The 21,639-nt window shown below is 41.7% G+C and overlaps 1 protein-coding gene across 1 annotated transcript in view; it reads right to left on the bottom strand.

The window, feature by feature from the left end:
- BPGM (bisphosphoglycerate mutase) overlaps positions 1-21,285 on the bottom strand; it is a 32,719-nt gene extending 11,434 nt beyond the window's left edge. Inside the window, exons 1-2 of the mRNA XM_004430739.3 lie at positions 21,186-21,285; positions 8,369-9,030 (exon numbers count right to left, since the gene is read on the bottom strand). Of these exons, the coding sequence (XP_004430796.1) occupies positions 8,369-8,969 (601 nt within the window). The 5' untranslated portion in view covers positions 8,970-9,030; positions 21,186-21,285. The remainder of the gene's footprint in view (positions 1-8,368; positions 9,031-21,185) is intronic.
- Positions 21,286-21,639: the final 354 nt, after the last annotated feature.

Genomic DNA, 21,639 nt, shown 5'->3' with positions numbered 1-21,639 from the left:
CCTTGATTAAAGACTGGGTTCCCTTTATTACCTTACCAGGAAAAAAAGAGAAGGTTGAAAAGGTTGAACAAAAGATTGTCTGCATTTAGTGCTAATGAAGTAAACAATTCAAATTAAATTTGTCTTCTATATATTTTCTTTGGTTTTCTCCAAAGTGTTTGCTCACAATCTGAATATTAGGAAATAGGAGAAAAGATGTTCAGGGAGACCGATTTGTCACAGGACAAGCAGAAACCCCGATTCTATAATGCATATTTTGGGGGATTAGAAAAAAGACAACAGCTTCGATCAAATCATTCCACCATGAGGTGCCACGCATGTCCTACTTCCCTCTCCCAATCAAGTAAGTCACCATTTAAACCCCACCGATGGGTGATTTGTGCTAAGAGTTCTGTCTTCTTCTATTGCCAAAATAAGAGCTGACACAGGAGATTCTGAATTTCAGAGATGATCTACCTATTTTTAATTATAATTCTTTAAGATTTGAATTCCATATATGTACAAGTTAAAGACAGGACAGAGAACAACTGGAAACGCGTTATTTGAATATTGTAATATGACAACAGAATAACAGCCTCTAATTTAGAATAAGGCAGAGAGGATACATTCTACATTTAATTTTATAGTTAAATGGCCTACAACTTTTAAAAATAAAGGTTTCTATAAATCAATTATACTTATAACAAGGGAAAGCTTAACCATGTAACTAGACAAGTATTTGCTTCACAGAAGAAAGGCCTGAATTGGCTGCTTCTGAAAATATCACACTAAAATGCCAAAGGTGACTGACTCGTCAGTCCCCGTCCCTACAGCGAGTCCCTGCTGACCTTTCCTCCCTGATTCTCTAATTTCATCTCACCGCTTCTTTGCCTTGTGACATGTGCTGCTGCCCACCCTTCTTCAGGGACCAAGTCTGCCTATCCTGAGTCTCCTGCATGCCACTCTTATTCCAAACTTGAAACTGCCTAGTCCTGTGCTGGAATTCAGACTAAACAATCCACTTCCGCTGGCGAGATGCAGACTACACCTAATGCTTCGGTTCAGTACCTGGCTTCTCCTTCAGTGTGGGCCAGCAGGAAACAAACAGGAAGTGACTATGCCAACCACAGAGAAAGAAACACACGCCTGTCTGGAACGCTACAGAACAGGATACTTTTAGATACTAAGCCTGGGTTAGGAGTTTTCATGGTGGTGCTTCGAGAGAGTCTGAACCAGCCAGAAGTGGGCCCTGCTTTAACATGGACTTGTTAGCACAGCATAGGTAATTGTTTATGCTGCTAAAAATCAGTAAAGTAGTCCCTTAAGTAGGGATTTTCTTACTCTATAATATTCCACATGTCTGTGTTAGTCCTTCTGAAAGTATTAAGAACTACTATGAAGTTAAAAGGAAAGCAATCCCAGAATTATATACAATTTATGAGCAGATATTATGTAATAAGTAATTTGACAGGGTAGGCCTTCCTCAGCATGCAAGAAGCCTATCCTAGCCACTGATGCGTGGTTCCTATGTTACCCAGCTCCAAATCAGCAACATTTGCCTCCCACTGTACTGTTCTCCTGTGTTGACTCCAGGAGGCCCTTGTTGATCCACTCCTTGACTAGGTGGTTGTGAGAAGGAAAAATGACAGATGGAAGGCCTATTTAAGAAGAGAAATTAGAATTTGGTGGCAAATTAACAGAAATAGTTCGGGGACAGAAAAACCTTTACTGGAGGAGCTCACAAAACTCGAGGTACGAAACTTCAGCAGGTTACACATAACATCTTAAGGAGAAGGACTTTAAAAGGTAATTCCCTACACTGACCACGGTTTAAGCGCTAAATAAAGTCAGCACCAATAGCTCCTGAAGTCTTCAGAAAGCATAACAATGCCCCCCAGGTTAGTTTTCAAAGGCACAAGTAGGTGTACGTAGCAGCTATCATTTAATTCTACTAACTGACAAACTAATCTTAGACTTACCTTTTCATGAATGGCATATAAATGGAATCACACAATGCATAGTGGAGGTTTTTTTTGGGGCTTTTTTTTTTTTAAATCACAGAAATTTATTTTCTCACAATTCTGAAGACACCAAGGTATTGGTTTTTTTCTAAGGCCTCTCTCCTTGGCCTGTAGATGGCTGTTATTTCCCTGCGTCTTCACATGGTCTTCCCTCTGCATGTGTCTATGTTCAAATTTCCTCTTCTTATAAGGACACCAGTCATACCGGATTAGGGCCACCTTAATGGTTTCATATTACCTTAATTACCTCTTTAAAGACCTTATCTCCAAATACAGTCACATTCTGAGGTACTAGGGGTTAGCACTTCAACACGTGAATTTACAATACATGGCTTTTTGAGCCCAGTTTCTTTCACCTAGCATAAAGCAGTTGAGATTCATCCATGATGTTGGGTATATCAGAAGTTTGCTCCTTTTTATTAAAGCATTTTCTTTATGCAAAACAGCTTAGAGATCAATAATTGATAAATGAAATAAAAAATACGACCTAGATACTAAACAACAGAGTAAAACACTGTATTGAACCATAGCTTTCCAGTGAGTGCAGAGCCTTGTTCTAGTTCCTACATTAAACAAGGTACGTCTGTAAAAGGCCTAAAATTGCACTAACGCACAGTATGCACTCAAAAAGGGGCCACCTTGTATAGCTGTACCGGGGAATGCTATACACAGACCACAATGTTAGGGTAACGGCAGTAATAATTTAAGGCTCAATTAGTTGCATCAAATTACCTTTTTATGGTTTACCTGCCAAGGATGCTCTTGACTCAGCTTCTTACAATATAGTATTCCAAACAAAGAACAGATCAAGAGAAGGGTTACTTTTCATAAAAATTTAAAACAAAAAAGCCCAGGTGATAATCCTGTGTGGAGACTCAGTGAACCGGGTTTGGGTGGAGTTCACGACTCCATCTAATTATCATGATGACGGCTAAGGCATCTGAGGTCTGTCTGGGGTTCATTTTCCTTCAACAGCACCTGTCTTCTTTCCCAGAAATGGAAGAAGGGTCAGACAGGAGTTGACTGCCGTTAGGGAAAAGTCATAGCACCAAACAGGTGAGAAGCAAAATAACATCTTAAGAACCAACACTCTCCATTGTTGAGGTATATACCATCTAGGGTAGATGAGTAATACTAGCGTACTCTTAGTAGAAAGATCTTAAGGCACGTTGAGATTCCGGGGTAGACCAACATTCTAATTAGTTATTTGACTGGATCATCATTCTTCCCACCTCAAGTTACGGTCTTTAAACAGTAAGGAAGTATTTTTATGATACAATGGTATGCTGTCGTGGATTCTATCAGTTACCACACTCCTCCCCAGCAGAGGGTAAAATGCTTTAAGTCTGTCAAGCAGTTTAAGGACAATATAGGGAAAAATAGCCCCAGTTCCTTAAAAGATTCTGTTTTATAGCAGAGAATTTTATATACACATATCTAGAAAGCATGACTAGGAATCAGATGAATCTACAACCACACGAATTTTTTACTTTTTGATTTAATCAATGCAAAGAATTTAGCAGCTTTTGTATTTATAGGAAATATGGAACCTGGTCACACCCATTTCAAGGATTCATTCCTAATACCAGTGAAAGCTAACATCTTTATGGTAAGGTGACCATATAATTTATCATCCAAGCTGGGGTAGTTTTGAAAGTGAAAGGAGTTGCTATTAATAATTGCACTGAGATAACAGGTATTAACCAGAAAATGGGGGTGTGTGGTCATATAACTTTACAGTAAAAATAAGTTGGCAATTAAGATGGTAAATTTTATGATATGTGTTTTTTAACACAATAAACACACACACACAAATAAATCGGCAAGCAGTCCTTCCTATAAGACAAAAATCTACATTTTCCCCCTAAAGTAAGGGAGATTACTTAATTTTTGAAGTCTTGAAAAGTTAGCACCCAAATTCAATGGAATGTTTTCTTTTAGGTTGGGGATTTATCAAGTACCACATGAAGCCCTGTAAATTGAACTCTTCAAAGATAGACATGCAAGGTAAGAGGGCTGATGTTGGTATTCCTATTCCAGTGAGCATATACATCTAGAATACATTTTAAAAGGGCTGAAATCTCACTAAATTAACTGGAATGATATGGAAGTAATAACACACACTATTTCTCTTGGGAAAGTACTTATGCTTAATTCTTACAGCTGTGACAGAATACCTGGATCTGATTTTTCCATACACACTGTAAGATAATTCTGCTAGTGGAGACTGGCATTTAGAGGACTCCTAAAACAAGAGATGATAACTAATCGATGAAGTGAGCCTAAAATCTGGTCCAGTCTATTTCATGCAAGTGAAATAATTTCTTCCATGTCAGGCGTGGGAGTAAGTCCCTATAGGGAAACAGAGCAACATCAAAGAACTCCACGAATCTTAACAATAGTACCACCAGGGGGTACTATAGGCCAGAAAAGGAACCAAGTTGTTCTCCATCAAACCACCCTTATGTCTTCCTATGGACAAATCTCAATCCTCACAGCCACTCTATTTGTTTCCCCAGCTTTGGGCTTATGGCTAATGGCACATTTTGACTTTTCCACCAAATTTTTCCCCAAATGTCTGCCATCCTCCCTGGTCACCAGACCAACCTTAGCATTTCCATTCCCCATCTCCCTCAGGTACACCTCCCTTTTCCTCTCCTGCAGACAGCTGCCAGCCCTACACCTTCTTCCACATTCACAGACTTCCTACTCGAGTCTCTTCATACAATTTACCTCTTCCAGCATGAACACCACTGTTTTAAATCAATTATCCCCAAATAAAAACATTTTCTATAAAGCCTGTTTATAGTGATAGGGATAGGAATTATAATTTAAGGTTGCTTCAATTTCATTCATCTCTGAAAGGTAATTTAGTTCCATAGATCCAACTTAAAAAACAGACCTTCAAAAGAAAGGTTAGGGGCCGGCCCCATGGCTTAGCGGTTAAGTGCGCGCGCTCCGCTGCTGGTGGCCCGGGTTCGGATCCCGGGCGCGTACCGACGCACCGCTTCTCCGGCCATGTTGAGGCCGTGTCCCACATTCAGCAACTAGAAGGATGTGCAGCTATGACATAGAACAATCTACTGGGGCTTTGGGGGGAAAAATAAATAAATAAAAAACAAAAGAAAGGTTAAACGAAGCCTGAGGACAAATGCCTGCTAATTTCTCAGCAATCCCTGTAAATCCATTTCTGTCCCAGGGGTCAAAGCTGTGTTTTAATTTTTTTCCTTATTTTACCCTCCACATCCATGCATTTCTACTTTGTTAGCACTTCCACAGATTTGTGCTAAACTATTGTTTTCTAGGCCAATGTCAAATCCTTTAATCTTTCAATCCTGTTGATTAAATTATTTTTACAGCTTTAATGAGGTAATTCACATACCACACGATTCACCCACTTAAAGTGTACAATTCAATGGCTTTTAGTATCTTCAGAGTTGTACAACAATCACCACAATCAATTTTAGAACATTTTCAACACCCCAACTAGGAACCCTGTACCTACTAGCAGTCACTCTTCATTCCATCCCTTCCTCTACCTCCACCCCAGCCTTAGGAAACAATCTAATTTCTGTCTCTATAGATTTGCCAATTCTGGACATTTCATATAATGGAATCCTACAACATATAATCCTTTGTGACTGGCTTCTTCCATGTAACAATGCTTCAAGGTTCATCCATGTTGTAGCATGTATCAGTACTTCATTTCTTTTTATTGCTGAATAATATTCCACTGTATGGATATACCACATTTAACTTATCCATTTATCAGTTGATGGGCATTTGGGTTGCTTCCACATTTGGCTATTATGAATAATAATGCTATGAAGGTTTGTGTACAAGTTTTTGTGTACATATGTTTTCACTTGTCTTAGGTATTTTGTCATGGGTTGAACTGTGTTCCCCCACAAAAGGATACGTTGAAGTCCTAACATCCAGTACCTCAGAATGTGACCTTATTTTGAAATAAGGTCTTCATAGAGGTGACCAAGTTAAAATGAGGTCATTGGGGTAGGCCCTAATCCAATACTATTGGCATCCTTATAAAAAGGGGAAATTTGGACAAGAAACAGAGATACAGACAGAGAGAACACCAAGTGAAGATGGAAGCTTGCAGTGATGCATGTAAAAACCAAGGAACGCCAAATATTTCCAACAAACACCACAAGCTAGACAAGGCAAGAAAGGATTCTCTCCTAAAGCTGCTAGAGAGAGCATGACCCTGCCAACACCATGATTAAAGATTTCTAGCCCCCAGAACTGTGAGAAATTTAGTATCTATTGTTTTAAGTCATCCAGTTTTCGGTACTTTGTTACAACAGCACTAGGAAACTAACACAGGTATACACCTCCGGAGTGGAATTGCTGGATCATATGGTAACTCTACGTTTAACCCATCGAGGAACTGCCAGGTTGTTTTCCAAAGCAGCTATACCATTTGACTGTTTTTCAATAAATTAGTGGTTCAAAACCTCCCTCAAACATAAAAAGTAAGCTTTTCTATATGCAACCTCGCCCTCCACAGGTAATTCTCCCTCTGTCATCACCATGGTGGCAATCTTCTTTACCATTTGTTAAACTTTCCTATTTCCTTAAAAAATACATAAATAACAAATAGTTAAATCATCAATGCACTAATAGGAGGGGGTATCTAGAATGAGCTGTGGTTGGGGATGCAGAGTAATCTTAAAGAGATCTAAACTGAGGATAGGTGACGAGTAAATGGTACTAAACAGCAGGAAATTGTCTTTAAAAGGAGGATTTCCTAGCTGAGATGGGGAAGAAAAGAGGATCCTGAAGGACACGATGGCATTTTCTTTAGGGAAGGGAGCCTGGCCACAAAGAGGTCTAAGTCCCATCTCTGGAGAAAGGAATTGGCATGGTGAGGTAGAACACATCTTCTGGCAGAATCTTGGAAACTCTGAATTTCACTTAGTTATTGTCCTAAGAGGACCCTCAACTCTTCTGCAAACAATAAAGTACTACAGTCTAATAACGATGAAGTTATGTACCATTTAATCAAATATCTGACTATTCTGAACAAGAAAGAACTTTTTATGTAGTTGAGTAAATAACACACACACACACAAACAGATTGAGCGCCCTCTCTAGTCAATAAAATTTTTAATAAAGTCAGTAGATTTCCAATCTCTGCACAACTAATAGATGCAGGTATATGAGTAATGATTTGGCTCTTGGCTATGTTATAAAAATTAGGGGTAAAAACACACATGCTAAAAAGTTTACAATAAAATCTCATAGAGATCACTTCATTTTGTTGTTACCAATAACCTATTTTCAGTTACAGTGTCAACCTTTTCACTTTTCACAGCCTCAGGTAGAAAAGCAAAGCAGAATGGAAGAGGAATCTTGGAGAAATGCATTCTAATACCAGAAAGCTAACTGCTGACAGTGATCATAGACAGGAAAACACCAGACGGAGCAGGTCACTCAAAAAGCACAACCGTTTGGGATTATTCAGTGAAAAGAGAAAAGGGAACGAGAAATCCCCAGAAGGTGTCACAGTGCAATCACTGATGCCCAAAACTGGTGAGCTCCAGTCCTCAAAAGAGTTCATTTAGTTCATGTTACTTAAGAGGAAGGTAACAATACAGTACATTTTGGAATACAGCTAGAACACAACATCAAGCAGTTAAAATAAAATTGAGGCTACTGATTATTTCCAGTAAGCCATCCTTTTATTTTCCTTCCCCTTTCTCCCAATCAATGACTAAGCATGGTCTGGAAAGAGAGGACTGGAACAAAAGAATTATTCAGGAAACTTAGGTCTGAAAACACAGCAATAATTGTTTCAAGTTGGGAGAATGTAAGCAAAACTGAAGTCTAGATATTTTTATTTATCTTGAAAGACTCAAATAAATTTACTTTGAATACCATTTCTACAGAAATTTCTTCCTTCCTTAGCCTCCTTTCACTTCACTCCAACAAAAGCCACACCATCCTTTAGATCAGTGGTTCTCAAAGGGGAGAACCCCAAGTAGCAGTAACAGCATCACCTGAAAACTTCTTAGCATTGCAAATTCTCAGGCCCAACCCCAGGCCTACTGATTCAGAAAACCCAAGGCCAGGGCCAGCAATCTGTGGTCAACCAAGCTCTCCCTCCAGGTGATTCTGAGGCTTGCTCAAGTCCGAGAATCTGTTTCAGATGATATGAATGTAAAAGGCCCAGGATTTTTGATTTATAGAACAAAATGATTCTTAAAAGACTGAAGTGACAAAAGGGAATAGAGAAGAAAAGTCTATTACGTAAATTGTGCATTGTTAGCTTAGAAACCATGTGTTTTCTAGATTAAGGCCCAACTATAACACTTAGCAACTTCTAATTAGTAGTAGCATAAAGATGGTACCTTCCAGATGTTTCAGGAGTGCCCTACAGCTATTCCCATGAGCAGATATCAGAATGTTTTTGCCTTTTAATACTTCAGGAGCAATCCTTTCATTCCAAAAGGGAAGGAGTCTCTCCAAAACATCCTTTAAGCTTTCAGATCGTGGCAGCTGATCCACAGGTACATCGCACACTTTATACCTCCGGTTATTGTAGATTTCATGGTAGTAAGGATGCGACTCTTCAATGGGTGGCGGGGTCACATTATAACTTCTTCTCCAGAGCCTCACTTGTTCTTCACCGTGATTCAAAGCCATTTGCTCCCTGTTTAGACCGATCAAGCCTCCATAGTGACGCTCATTGAGACGCCAGGAACTTTCCACGGGAACCCACTCCTGCCCCAGCTCTTCTAGGATTAGCCAGGCTGTGTGGATGGACCGATTAAGGATGGATGTGAATACAAGATCACACTCAAAGTTTAAAGCTTTGAGTTGCTTCCCACAGTTCCGAGCTTCCTGCAGTCCTTCACTGTTAAGTTTCTGGTCCACCCAGCTACAAAAACGATTCTCTTTATTCCAAGCACCCTCTCCATGTCTTAACATAATCAGTTTGTACTTGGACATACTGATGGCTGAGCTTCCCTAGCGCTTTCAAATGGGCCAATGTTTAGTGACAGCAGTACATCTAGAAAGAGAAGAAACAAAAAGTACAAGTTACATTCTTCATTCACCTGACTACTTGGGAATGGAAACACAACTTTACAACAGCCATTTTCTAAAATAAACTGGAATAATTCCTTTGAACTGCTTTGACATCAGACATCCAGCAACTCATATACTACAGCACATACAGGCATATTCTGCAGATAATTAATTACAGGGAACCTAGCTGACTTACATTTCCTGATGGCTGGATCATATCTTAATTTTATGACGTAAAAATAACAGAACACTTCATTCTAATGGCATGCTGCATTTCCACCAGGTAAAAAGGCAGTTTATGCTTACAGAAGTGAGGATTTAATAGAATGAGTGGTAGATATCTAAAAGGATGATGAGAAGCTAGGAACTCCCAGCTCCTTGCAGCTGCCTCTAGATTGAAGGCATCCTCCTCACTTTGTTTTTCCTCTGGTGGAAACGGAAATATTTACCAGTCTCACCTTCTTATAGAAGTTATTAAACATGTGAATTCAATGAACCACGACATATATCTAATATGTAAATCATTGACTGGTGGCAATCGGCTCTTCAATGCCACAGGCTACACCACATACAAGCAAATCTAAGGTCCAACATTCAAACAACATTAAAAGTGATTTAAAGAGACATGAACACCAATTATGGTACTCACCTAAATAATCTCTCATCTGCCTCAAGATAGAACTTTTGGGAGGAATAAATCTAGATGCAAAACAAGCTATCAAATGCAAGCAGCTGAGAGATGCTGCCTGCAGAAACAGATTAACAGGAGCAGGTCTGCAGGAGCTAGGAGCAAGAGGAAGCACACTGACAAGTGTCTCCTCCTCCCAGCCTTCAGCTCTCCCACACTCACCAGCCACATCTCAGTGGGAGAAGAATCTAGTAAAGTGGGACAGGCAACACTAAAGGGTTTCTGAACTCCCTAGGTTAAGGCACTGGCCCCAAGATCTGCTGGGCCCACTCTGTCCCCTGGAGAATCTGCTGCCTGGGCTGCATCAGCCTACCTTCCCTCTCCTGCAGTAGACCTATCGACACTGACCAATGCTGCTCTGTTCACAAGCCCGGCGCTCTCCACCTCCACCCCAGTGTCTTCCCCACTGGGGAGTAAAGATTATAGGAACACCAGGGCCTGGACTTCTGCTATTCTTGGCAACGTCCATTACCTGGAGACTCTCTGCCCACTTAAACTGCGATTCACCCACAGTTACACAGCAATCACTGACAAAGATAATTGGAATCTAGATCTAGTTTCTTTCTTTCTTTAGTAATTCCTAGAGATTCTGAAGGGAAAAAAAGTCTTTAAAATAAGGCTTCATATTTCGGTAGAATGCAGAGGACCTGAGGGAGGAAGCAGACTGAGGTGATTTGTGAGTAGTTGCAAGGCTACAGCAGTCAGGTTGATGATTTCTCTTTCTCGTGGAGCATGAGGTTTGAAGCTTTAGTGCATGGGAAGCAGGAAAGCCTCAGGTCACTGGAAGAGCCAGGGCTCAGGGCTCAGGGCTCCCATGAAGGCGCCTTAGAGAGCTGAGAACTTCCCGAGGGAGAGCAATGCCTCTACCCTCAGCCCAGGGTGGGATAGGGGTGGCAGATCAGAGAGTGGGATGAAAGGCACCTGGGCAGTGTTTTGCTAGGTGATTACCAGAGCCCAGAGCAGGATAATTATGAAGCTAAAGAAGCTCAAGCCTCTGGGCCCTCACCTGAACTTCTCAGGTGCTGGGAGAGACCAAATAACGAATTCACATGGACGAATGAGTGTGAGTGTGTGTGTGTGTGTTTAATATGCAAAAGAAAGATATTTTCATATTGTTTCTTTAAAGAGCATCAATCCACCAAGTAGTAGAAGCTTCAGGCCCAAGAAAAACTGGATCCACCCCCTCGTAACCACTTACTGTTTTGTTTTGTTAGTGGTGGTGGAGGAGGGGGTGGAGAAAAGAGAAGCTATCAACCGTTCCTCTACCTCAACCCTTCGCTGGTCTTGTCAAGCAAGAAGCCTCCACACACTAATGAAGCTATTTTCCCTTCAGATGAAGACGGGTGTGATGGACAAATGCCGTAGGCAGGAGCACTTCTCCACCATCTTTTGATTATGAACTATATGGAAGGAGCAAAAAAAATGTAGCAATAACATGAACACTCAGGCACCTACCACCAAGCTTTGCAGTATTTTAATCTGCTATATTTCCTTACTTTACAAAATAAAACTATTTCTCTGTTTTTTTACCTCAAAGTATGTATACTGAAGCAGAGGACTAGTACTACAGCCACAAAAACTATACAGATACACACCCCTCCCTCACTCTGGTGGACAGGGGTGAACACAGGATAAGGTACCAAACGAGTGCATCTGTCTCAGGTGGACAAAAAGCCACTGCCCTCTCGGTGCCATCAATGGACTTTTCCCATTTAATTAACTGCTGAATATTTACAAAGGAGCTGTTGAGGTTTAATATTTGCAATCTTTAAGATTTTAATCGTCATGGGAGCTGGTATACCAAGTGTTTACCAACAAACACACAACACTGTAGTCAGTTTCATTTAAAGTTTAAGGGAGGGGCTGCAAACTCCCATGTCCCGATGGCCAGACAGGTGTGTGAAGAGCAGTGACGCTGGGCTACAGGGGTGATGGGAACAGTGTTGAACTGCAGAGAACATACACGTTTCTCTGAAAGACAACTCTTGTGTAAATGGATGAAGTTTTTGTATAACCTGGTCTCACTGAACTAAAGGTACCATTCTTAGAACTTTTCTGGAGAACAAAGAGAAGGTGGGATTGCTGGAACCAAAGACTGGAGAGAATGCATGACTTAGACCATAGAGAACCTATGGATTCTGTTTTGTTTTTAGAGTGAATAAATGTTTTATTTTTAAATAAAAATGATCATTTCAGCTCTTAAAAGTTCATGTATAAAATAAAAGGAGTAGCTATTTCTTAGCTCCAGCCCATTTCCCTCTGAGACTGAGGAACTGAGCTTCCTAAACCTTCCAATTTTCAAAAACAGTGGAAATGCACATTTTTATGTGATATTTGATATAAATACTGGCAACTAATTTGAATTCATTTTTCAAATGTGAGCTAAACAAAACATGTCTGCAGGCTAGACTGAGTCTGCTAGTGTATGACCTGTGACTTAAGGGGAAATCTCCAGGCCACAGATGAATGGGGAGGCCACCATCCCCCAGGAGATGGTCCGACCTCAAGCCTCCAGGCTCGAATCCCAGCTTTCCTATGTTATTGTCCAACACACTCTTTCAAAGTACAGACCTCTAATCACTAAATGTGCTGGGCTTCCTTGTCCTTGACCCTCCTTCACCAAACCCTTTGCCAGTGCCCTGCAGAGTCCAGCTCTGTAATCAAACTCCCACTCAACTTGGGACTCTTCCTGGAATGCTTCCGCCAGCTCTGAGCTTTAACGGAGCTGCAAATGAACTGAACGCAAAACTACCTCTCTCAGGTGTCTGCTGCTCTCTTTAGTGGGTGGTGTTCATGCCTCATATCCTGGGACAGGGTCCTCCTCCCTCTCAATGGTACTTCCTGACCAAACGCCTCCACCCCCACCATCTTTTGGAGGGGGGAGCTCTGATTCTGCAAGTCTCGCTCTATTCAGCCGTAGTTCTCTTGCCTCATTTATTAGCTGCAACCTTCGTAAAACCTGAGCACCTTATTTACAACCCTCAATTACTTCCTATTGATCTTAGGATAAAGTTCAAAATGCTTAATGTGACCCGCAGGCTTTGGTTTTCTTTTATTGCCTTGGGCATGTCACGGTCGTTCTTGTCTCAAGACCTCTGCACATACCGTACACAGAGAACCCTAGCACATCACCCCCTTCCCTCCCCCGCCGCTTCAGTGCCACCCTGCTTTAGAGAACCTCTAGTCACCCTTTAGATCAGCTGCGCCCCATCAAAATATAATGCAAGCCACGTGTAATTTTAAATTTTCTACAAGGTATATTGAAAAAAAGAAATAGGAGAAATTAATTTTAATAATATATTTTATTTAACCCTATAGGTTCAATATATTATCATTCCAACATATGATCTACATAAAATTCTTAATGAAGTATGTTACATTATTTTTTTCATAGTAAGTCTTTGAAATCTGGTGTGTATTTTATACTTAAAGCACATCTCCATTTGGACTAGCCACATTTCAAGGGCTCAATAGCCATATAGGACCAGTGGTGACCTTATTGAACGGCACAGCTTTAGAGCTTAGCTTAAACGTTATTTCCTCTAGGCCAGTGGTTCCCAAACTTGAATGTGCATCAGAATCACCAAGTGAACTGGTTAAAACAGATTGCTGGGCCCCACTTCCACAGCGTGAGCAGGTTTGGAAGGGCCTGGGAATTTGTATTTCTGACAAGCTCCCAGGTGGCGCTGATGCTTGGTTTGAGGACCATGCTTTGAGAACCCCTGCTCTAGGCAGACTTCTCTGCTCTTCCTTCCTGCCCACTGGGAAGGGGTCAGGCCTGCCTGACATACACTCTTGGAGCACCCTGCTTTACAACATGGGGTGCACTTGTATTTATTCAATGTCTCTGTGCCCTGTTAGACTGTAAGTTGCAGCACAGCTGGTCTGTCTTACTGCCCTATCTCTAGAACCTAGCATGACACTTGACATATACGAGGGACTCAGTAGGTGTGCTGACTGAATCAAAGTCAGTTAGACAAAAATGATTAGATTGTGCTAATGAGCTAAGACTTGATAGGTTCAGTGGTAACTGCCAAAGTAAAAACAGTCAGTCCGCAGGCCTGAGATGTTAAGAGGCTTTAACTCAATCCCAGGGTTATTTAATGGCAAAGCCAGAGCCAAGAATAATCATCCATTGTATTTTTGTACCCTTTACAGTTTGGTATGTTTACGAAGGGCCATAATGTCCACAAAGAAAAGAGAGACTTCGATTGACTTGTTCAAAAACATACAGCCACTACGCGGCAAATCAGAGCTGCAGTCCAGGTCTTCTGCGTCCGACACCTGTGCTCCTTCTCCCTCACACTGAAGACTTCAGAGGCTTGGTTTGAGGATCTAGGCTCACTTGGCTTCACTTCACAGGAGCATCTCCAGTCACAACTTGTCTTTCCAAACCCAGGCAGCCGTTTCATAAAACGCATACAAACAAGGTGAGTAGAAAGGAGGGCTCAGCTTATGACCACCCTTGAGAAAAACCTCAGGCACCAAGTCACATGGGGCAACAGTCACCCCAACTTATAAAGAGGTACCATACTAAGACTATGTACTCCCCACCCTCAAATTAAAAATGATTCTTTTTTAAAAATCAAACTTTTTTTGTTGTTTTTGGTAAAGCTCACTGCCCTGGAGTTGGTTCCTAAAGTTCCTCCTTTATCTCTCAGCAAGGGTTACTGGCACTTGAATTAGCATGAATTTTAGTCAATGATTTACTTCATACCAAGAAAAGGGCCGCATATGTCACTGAATTATCATTTCCTAGAATTTCTTCCTTTTTAAAGGATGGTATGACTCAAAGAAAAAGTTTCCTAAACAAACATACCTTTTATACAACTCTGTCTCATCTTCCCGCCCCTTCCTCTGTCTTCCCTTCCTTCTGGCAATTACTTTTGCAGTCCTCTGACACCTAACTTGTGCCTTGCCCACTCGACTGAAACGGTCTCTCAAAAGACTGCTGGTTAGTTATTTCTTACTAAGTGGAGACATCTCTCAGGAGTCACCCTGCTTTGACCCCTCTGAAGCTGACTGCATCAACCGAGGGAAAACAGTTCTAAGATTTCAGTGCTGCATTTCTCCAGCTCTTCCATTGTAACGTCCTCTTCTTGGTCTCGGTATTTTCCTACCCAGAGTACTATGATGTCACAGCAGCTAACACTCATGGAATGCTCACCACATGCTGGGAGGATCTGAATCCCCAACCATCATTCTATGGAGGAGCTACTATGATTATCCCCATTTTATAGATGTAGAAACTCAGGAGGAGAGGCTAACTGGCCCAAGGTAACACAGATTGTAACTGGCAGAGCTGGAGTTCAATCTCAGGCAGGCTGGACCCCAAAGCCTATACTTACACCTTGAACCACTCTGCTACCCTGTCACATTGATACCAAGGCTGTATCCTCAGTCCTTGGAAACCCAAGTTTTCTCACTACTTTAATCACATTAAAATGGATGGTTTATCAGGGCCGGCCTGGTGGCGCAGGTGGTTAGGTGCGCGTGCTCCGCTGCGGTGGCCCGGGGTTCGCCGGTTCGGATCCCAGGCGTGCACGGACGCACTGCTTGGCAAGCCATGCTGTGGCGGCGTCCCATATAAAGTGGAGGAAGATGGGCATGGATGTTAGCCCAGGGCCAGTCTTCCTCAGCAAGAAGAGGAGGATTGGCAGATGTCAGCTCAGGGCCAATCTTCCTCACACACACACACACACACACACACACACACACACATAAAAATGGATGGTTTATAAATTGACAGCCCCAAATACTCATCAGCTCCCCAGCCTGGTCAATTCATTCTTCAATTCATTCTTCAAATGCGTGTTGCAAACCCCATTTGACCATGGCACAATGCTGGGCCTGTGAGAAATATAGAGTCCAACATGGATTATGTCTTCAAGGAATTGGTGGGGGAAAGAGTGTGTGTGTGTGTGTGTGTATCACTAAAGCAGAAGGTAATCTCTTCATTCATAAGGGAGGTAGAAAAGAGAGACTATTTCTAAGTAAGGCTTCATGGACATGGCACTATTTAAGCCGGATTTGGAAAGATGTTTAAGATTTAGGTTTATAGAAAAAGGAAAAGGAATTCTAGCCTAAGGAAACAATTGCATATGGAGAATGGTGACCCATTCAAACTGACTGGAGTATAGGTAGGGTGACCATACAGCCTGGTTTACCTAGAACAGTCTTGCTTTAGGCCTGTTTCCCCAACATAATTATTATAAGGCCCCTTTCACACTTAAGTGTCCCATTTAGAAAATTATATGATCACCCTAAGTATAGGGTATAATAAGGAAGTAGGAGGAGACCAGCCTAGAAATATAAGACTGAATAGTGGCTCAGAAAGGCTTTGTGCCAAAGAATGCAGATTCTATAAATACTGGGACATCACTAAAGGTTTAATAACTTGTATTTTAGCAGGATCAAGCAGCACTTATAAACATAGAGAGGGATGGGAAAAACCAGAGATATGAACACTTGTGAGGTTTTGCAATAATTCTGGTAACATATAATGAAGACCTAGACCAGGATAATGGCTGCTGAAATGGGATGAAGGAGATGAATGTGAGAGACACTATAGCTTAGCTCAGATGTTGGCAACTTTTTCTGTAACTAGCCAAATAGTTAATTTTTTGGGCTTTGTGGGCTATACGTTGTCTGCTGCAATTACTCAATTCTGCCATTATAGCTGACAGCAGCCATAGACAATACATAAATGAATGAGGCTGTGTTCTAATAAAGCTTTATATATGGACACTGAAATTAGAATTTCATAATTTTCATGCACATGAAATATTGTTAAATCTTGTATTTATTTCAACAACTTACAAATGTGAAAACCATCCGTAGCTTGTGGGCTGTACAAAAACATGTAGTGGGCCAGAAAGCCTTAGTTTGCCAATCCCGGGTCTAGCTGGATACCATACTCAGATCTACTAACCACATCGGCATTTTGAACCTTTAAGCATCCTGTCATGGGATAATCCCCAAATTATTAAATCACCTGATTTTATTCTTGGCCAGAACTGCAAGTACCTTAAGTAATGGAATCCCATTTATAACTGTTTTTCTCTCTCACAGAAGACAATACTGAGCACATTCAAAGCAATCTGAGTAGTTTACTTTTGCTTAATTGAATTATTTAATAATGAGTTCAAGATAGAATAGGGAAAAAAATTATGCATCTTGTTAATCAACTTCAAAAATATAATCTGTTATTTTGACACGCTTGACTTCTATTAGACATCTTTGCAAATTGTCACAATCAGTGCCTCACACTTAGGTGAATGTATACCTGCTCAGGAATAGGTGCTACATAATTGCCTTGGCAATAAATAGGTGATTCAAAGGAAACACACTCTGCAGGTGACATACTTTCAAAGACCTTTTGCTATAAATATGGATAGAAATTCCATCTCAATTGGCTATAGAACAAAAAATATTCTTTCCATAAATGCCACCATAAAATTGAAGTTATGTTTCAAAATTAGCATCCTTTAGGCAAGGCAAGGATGGAAAGGATAGGTAGATAGAGGACTGGTGCATGTACAAAGCATTGCATTTACTGAGGTTACTGCTACAGTATTTCCAGAATCTCTAGGAAGTTTCAACAAATGGAGTGTAACAATGTTGCTGCTGCCTCCCACTCCTGTCCCTCATTAAACCATATAATTTCACATGCCTCTCCCCCTCCCACCATAACTGAGGCTAGTCCTGTCTTCCAAACTAATGCTCCTAGGACATTGTTTCCTCCCTTCCTGGGGTGTTTGAAAAGTAATAACGTCTAATATTCTAGTATAACAACTCACGCACAGGTGGGGAAAATTACAGGATAAAGACCAGCCTAAAGACTTAGTTTTCTGTTTCCAAAAATTAAGAAATGTGATCAGTGACACAATATTGAAGTAATATAAAATAAGGGATACAGAGCCGGAGTCACTTTGATCCCAAGCTTACCCTTAAATATTAAATATTCAAATACTACCCTAGACTGCTCAGATGTTTTCCTTGGTCCAAATCCTCACTGCATAGCTTTGAGCAACACTTACCCCTACTGCTAGGAATCTAACTCTATAAAAAATAGGCTGGCTATATTTGAGGATAGAAAAAAGAGATGTTAACCATATTTCTGACGAATTAAAAAGGAACAGTTATTAAGGGAAATGAAATCCTTAGAGTCGTAACAGAACGTGCCTTCCCCCAAATTAAACTCAATATTAAAAGTTCAAACATTGGGGGCCGGCCTGGTGGTGAAGTGGTTAAGTTTGCGCACTCCACTTCAGCGGTCCAGGGTTTGCTGGTTCAGATCCTGGGCGCGGACATATGCACCGCTCATCAAGCCATGCTAAGGTGGTGTCCCGCATAGAGCAACTAGAAAGGTGTACAACTATGACATACAGCTATCTACTGGGGCTTTGGGGAGGGAAAAAAAAAAAGAAGAAAGGAGGAAGATTGGCAACAGATGTTAGCTCAGGGCCAGTCTTCCTCAGAGAAAAAAAAAGAGATCATTTAAAAAAAAAAAGTTCAAACATGACTATATCTAAAAGTGCCTAGTGTTCCGTCATCTATTACTCTTTCTAAAGCTTTACAGTAACTTTCCATTTGTATTTACAGTACAAGACACCTCTTTACCAGGAGCAAATGCTATCACTCACAGTTGTTTTCCAGGCACTATCACCCTGTCATTCTCCAACTTGACATCTACTAACAGCCCCTACTGATTACTTGTTACAAGAGTGACAAACCATAGCAGGCAGACCCCTATTCACAGGGAAGAGATATACATGCGTAATGAGATGTGTGTTTGCCTGGGGCATGTTGCCTGTTCCAGCCTGCATGGCATCACCGATGTGCACCACACCCACTCATGACACCTCCTTCCTATCTCTGGTTACTTATTCCCCTAAGGTTGTAGCTCTTATCAACACAAACTGTTTCTACCAAATCCCAAAAGTGTGAAGTCAAGAAAACTGGACATTAGTCCTAGCTCTGCTACTCACTGACAGGGTGATTTTGACCAAGTTATTTAAATTCTCTGGACCTCAGGTTCCTTACCATAAAGATGAACATAATGAAATTACTGTTCTCAAGGGGCTATTAAGAAGACTAAAAATGAGATTATGATGAACCACCACACCAAAGAGTGGGAAGTATTCTATGTCGAATGGGGCAGACTTTGACTAACACATGAAGACTGGCACAGACCTCAGGCCCCTGAAAGTGATCCTATCTTGCTGATGGTCTGAGCAGCTGGGAATAAAGTAAAATGAGAGTGGGAGTAAAGAGAAAAGGTTAAATTAGGTAGTGGAAGGAGGAATGCAATCAAATGTTGTGTGTGTGCATTGGGTGGGTGGGGAATATATGGTAAGATACAGTCCTGGAAGCATACCAAATGTTCAGCAATATTCTACAATCCAAATGCTTTAGGTGAAGTAGCTAACATTTAATTTACATTTTATAAAGTATGTTTTTTCCATATTTGTGGCCAAGTTTCAGTGAGTTTTGTTAAGTAAAACTTTTAGTCCTGTTTCCCCATATAAACATCCCCACAGCAGATTTCATTCCAAGGCTGTTCAAGAGACCTACCAGTTCAAACATTTGTGTGTTCTCCGTCCTCCAGGCACCAGACACACAAAGATGAAGGCATGGGTGAATTTAGATGTATTAGTCATTACTCAAAACGAAATGTGCCACTTCATCTCAACCAACAGTAGGAGGCAAAAGAGGAAGAGAGACTGAAAGATCTACCCAAATACTAACAGTGGCTGCCTCTGTGTGATGGAATAAAGGTTGACATTTTCTGCCACAATATACTTTTGTACAACGGTTACTCTTTACAATGACCAAATTTTCTACAATGATCCATTTGGTTCAGTTTGGTTTAAATATGGACACAGAAGAACGGGTATTACCCTTGCAGCTGGGAACTTTTAGCTGCTAACAGATTGGTACAGAACTCACTGCAATGAAATTTAGCATATGTACTTGTGGTGGAAAATGTCTAGTCATCTTTATTGTAAAAGACTTTTAAGACAGGCATGGGCCTCGGCAATACTCTAATGCAACATCTTCTTCTTAAAGATCAAAAATTAAGAGTCAGAGAGTTGAGGGGCTGGCCCTATGACGCAGCGGTTAATTGAGCATGCTCTGCTGCTGGCGGCCCAGGTTTCGGACCCCAGGCGCCCACCGATGCACTGCTTGTCAAGCCATGCTTGTCAGGCCATGCTGTGGCAGCGTCCCATATAAAGTGGAGGAAGATGGGCACAGATGTTAGCCCAGGGCCAGTCTTCCTCAGCAAAAAGAGGAGGATTGGCATCGGGTGTTAGCTCAGGGCTGATCTTCCTCACAAAAAAAAAAAAGTCAGCGAGTTGAAATGATTTGTTTACGATCACACAAATAGCAACAGCTTCAAGACTGACACCTAGGTGTCTTGACTTCCAACTCAGAGCTCCCTCCACTACACTACTTGTTTGAATTATGCTTCTCTAAAGTCCACCACCAATTGAGGAGCATCTGTGGTATGTGAGGTGCTACAGGACAAAGATGGATAAAACCGAGTCCCTGGCCTCAGGGGAGACAGTTTTAAAGTAAAAGACAAATTGACATGTGTTCTGCTTTCATTACAGAAAACCTTAGTAGTTACTGGTGAAAGACAGCATTTGATTTTTTTCCCCAAAAGTCTGCATTCAGTCAGTTAACATTCTGGTATCAGTCACAAGGTATAAATCCCCCATAATTTGGAAGGGAGGCTGTAGGGGAATGAGGGTTATAGATAGTTAGCTAACAACCAATTATCCTTCAAAACTTAACTGTGAACTTTACTTCCATTATGCATTTCTATTGCCCTTCTCTACTAATACAGCCCCATCCCTTTGAAAGGAGGAAAAATACACTTACTTTTTTATTTTTAGTGGTTCTAAGAACCTGTGATTTAGTTCCAGATTCGAGTCCTACATGAAACCATTGCAGATATTCACTTCTTTCTCCTTTCACGGCATTCAAATTTTTTCTACCCACTAAGACTTTTAGGGCCAGGTCTGCCATCGCCCTAAATACAGTGGCATGGCCGTGAAAACACACCGAGCTTTCTTCCAGAACCTCTGCTATGGAAGGGGCTCTGCCACACCATGCCTCAGACGTCCAGGAGAGATGACTTCATCACTTCAACTCCTATTTATTCTTCAACTCCTATCTATTCTTCCCATCAAGACACCACCACCAAGGCGGAGTCCTCCCTTCAGCTGACAGATCTGTGACTCCCTGAGGAAGGGCAGCTGAGAGGGACCTGGGGATAAGTGAGGGTCAGGGCTGGAGGGGCGGACGAGCGAGCGCCAGATACCCACCCAAGACTGAACCGGGAGAGGCAAGGAACTGGCCTTCCCGCACTCCAAAATAAACCACCACATCATTTTAAAATGGAAACGTTCGCAACGGCAACATTCTAAAACAAAACCACTCACCTACAAAGAGGCCACCAGTAGCTGCCGCTCCTCGCAGCCACCGAGCAGCCAGCACCTCCTGCGATTCATCACTGCTGCCGGCATAGACGCTCTTTTCTAGCCGGGAGCCAGAAGGGGCAGGTCGTAGCGCGCTGCCTATTGGAGGGTCGAACTGTCACTCATTCATGACCCCGTCCCACACCCAGGAACAGGTCGAGGTCTTTTCCGTTTTCCAAATCCCTGGGGTAGAAATTGAGACTCTGATTGGCTCGCTGAGGAGACGAACACACTCCTGGACCAGTAAGAAGCTGGCTTCGACTCCAGTGGGCGGGCTTGGGCCTGGAAGAAGAAAAACAAAACCAGGAGCGTTGTCCCGGCAATAGAGCGGCCTGGGGAGCTCTTAAGCGGTCGATGTGCCAGAAAGCGTTTCGCGTCGTAAGGCAAGTACCTGCCAATGTAGAGACGTGTCGGCGGA

Source organism: Ceratotherium simum, chromosome 1 (genome assembly GCF_057802395.1).
Source record: "Ceratotherium simum simum isolate JZ-2026a chromosome 1, ASM5780239v1, whole genome shotgun sequence".
Lineage (NCBI taxonomy): Eukaryota > Metazoa > Chordata > Mammalia > Perissodactyla > Rhinocerotidae > Ceratotherium > Ceratotherium simum.
Note: the sequence above shows the minus strand (reverse complement) of the source record. Positions and strands in the feature narration are given on the sequence as shown.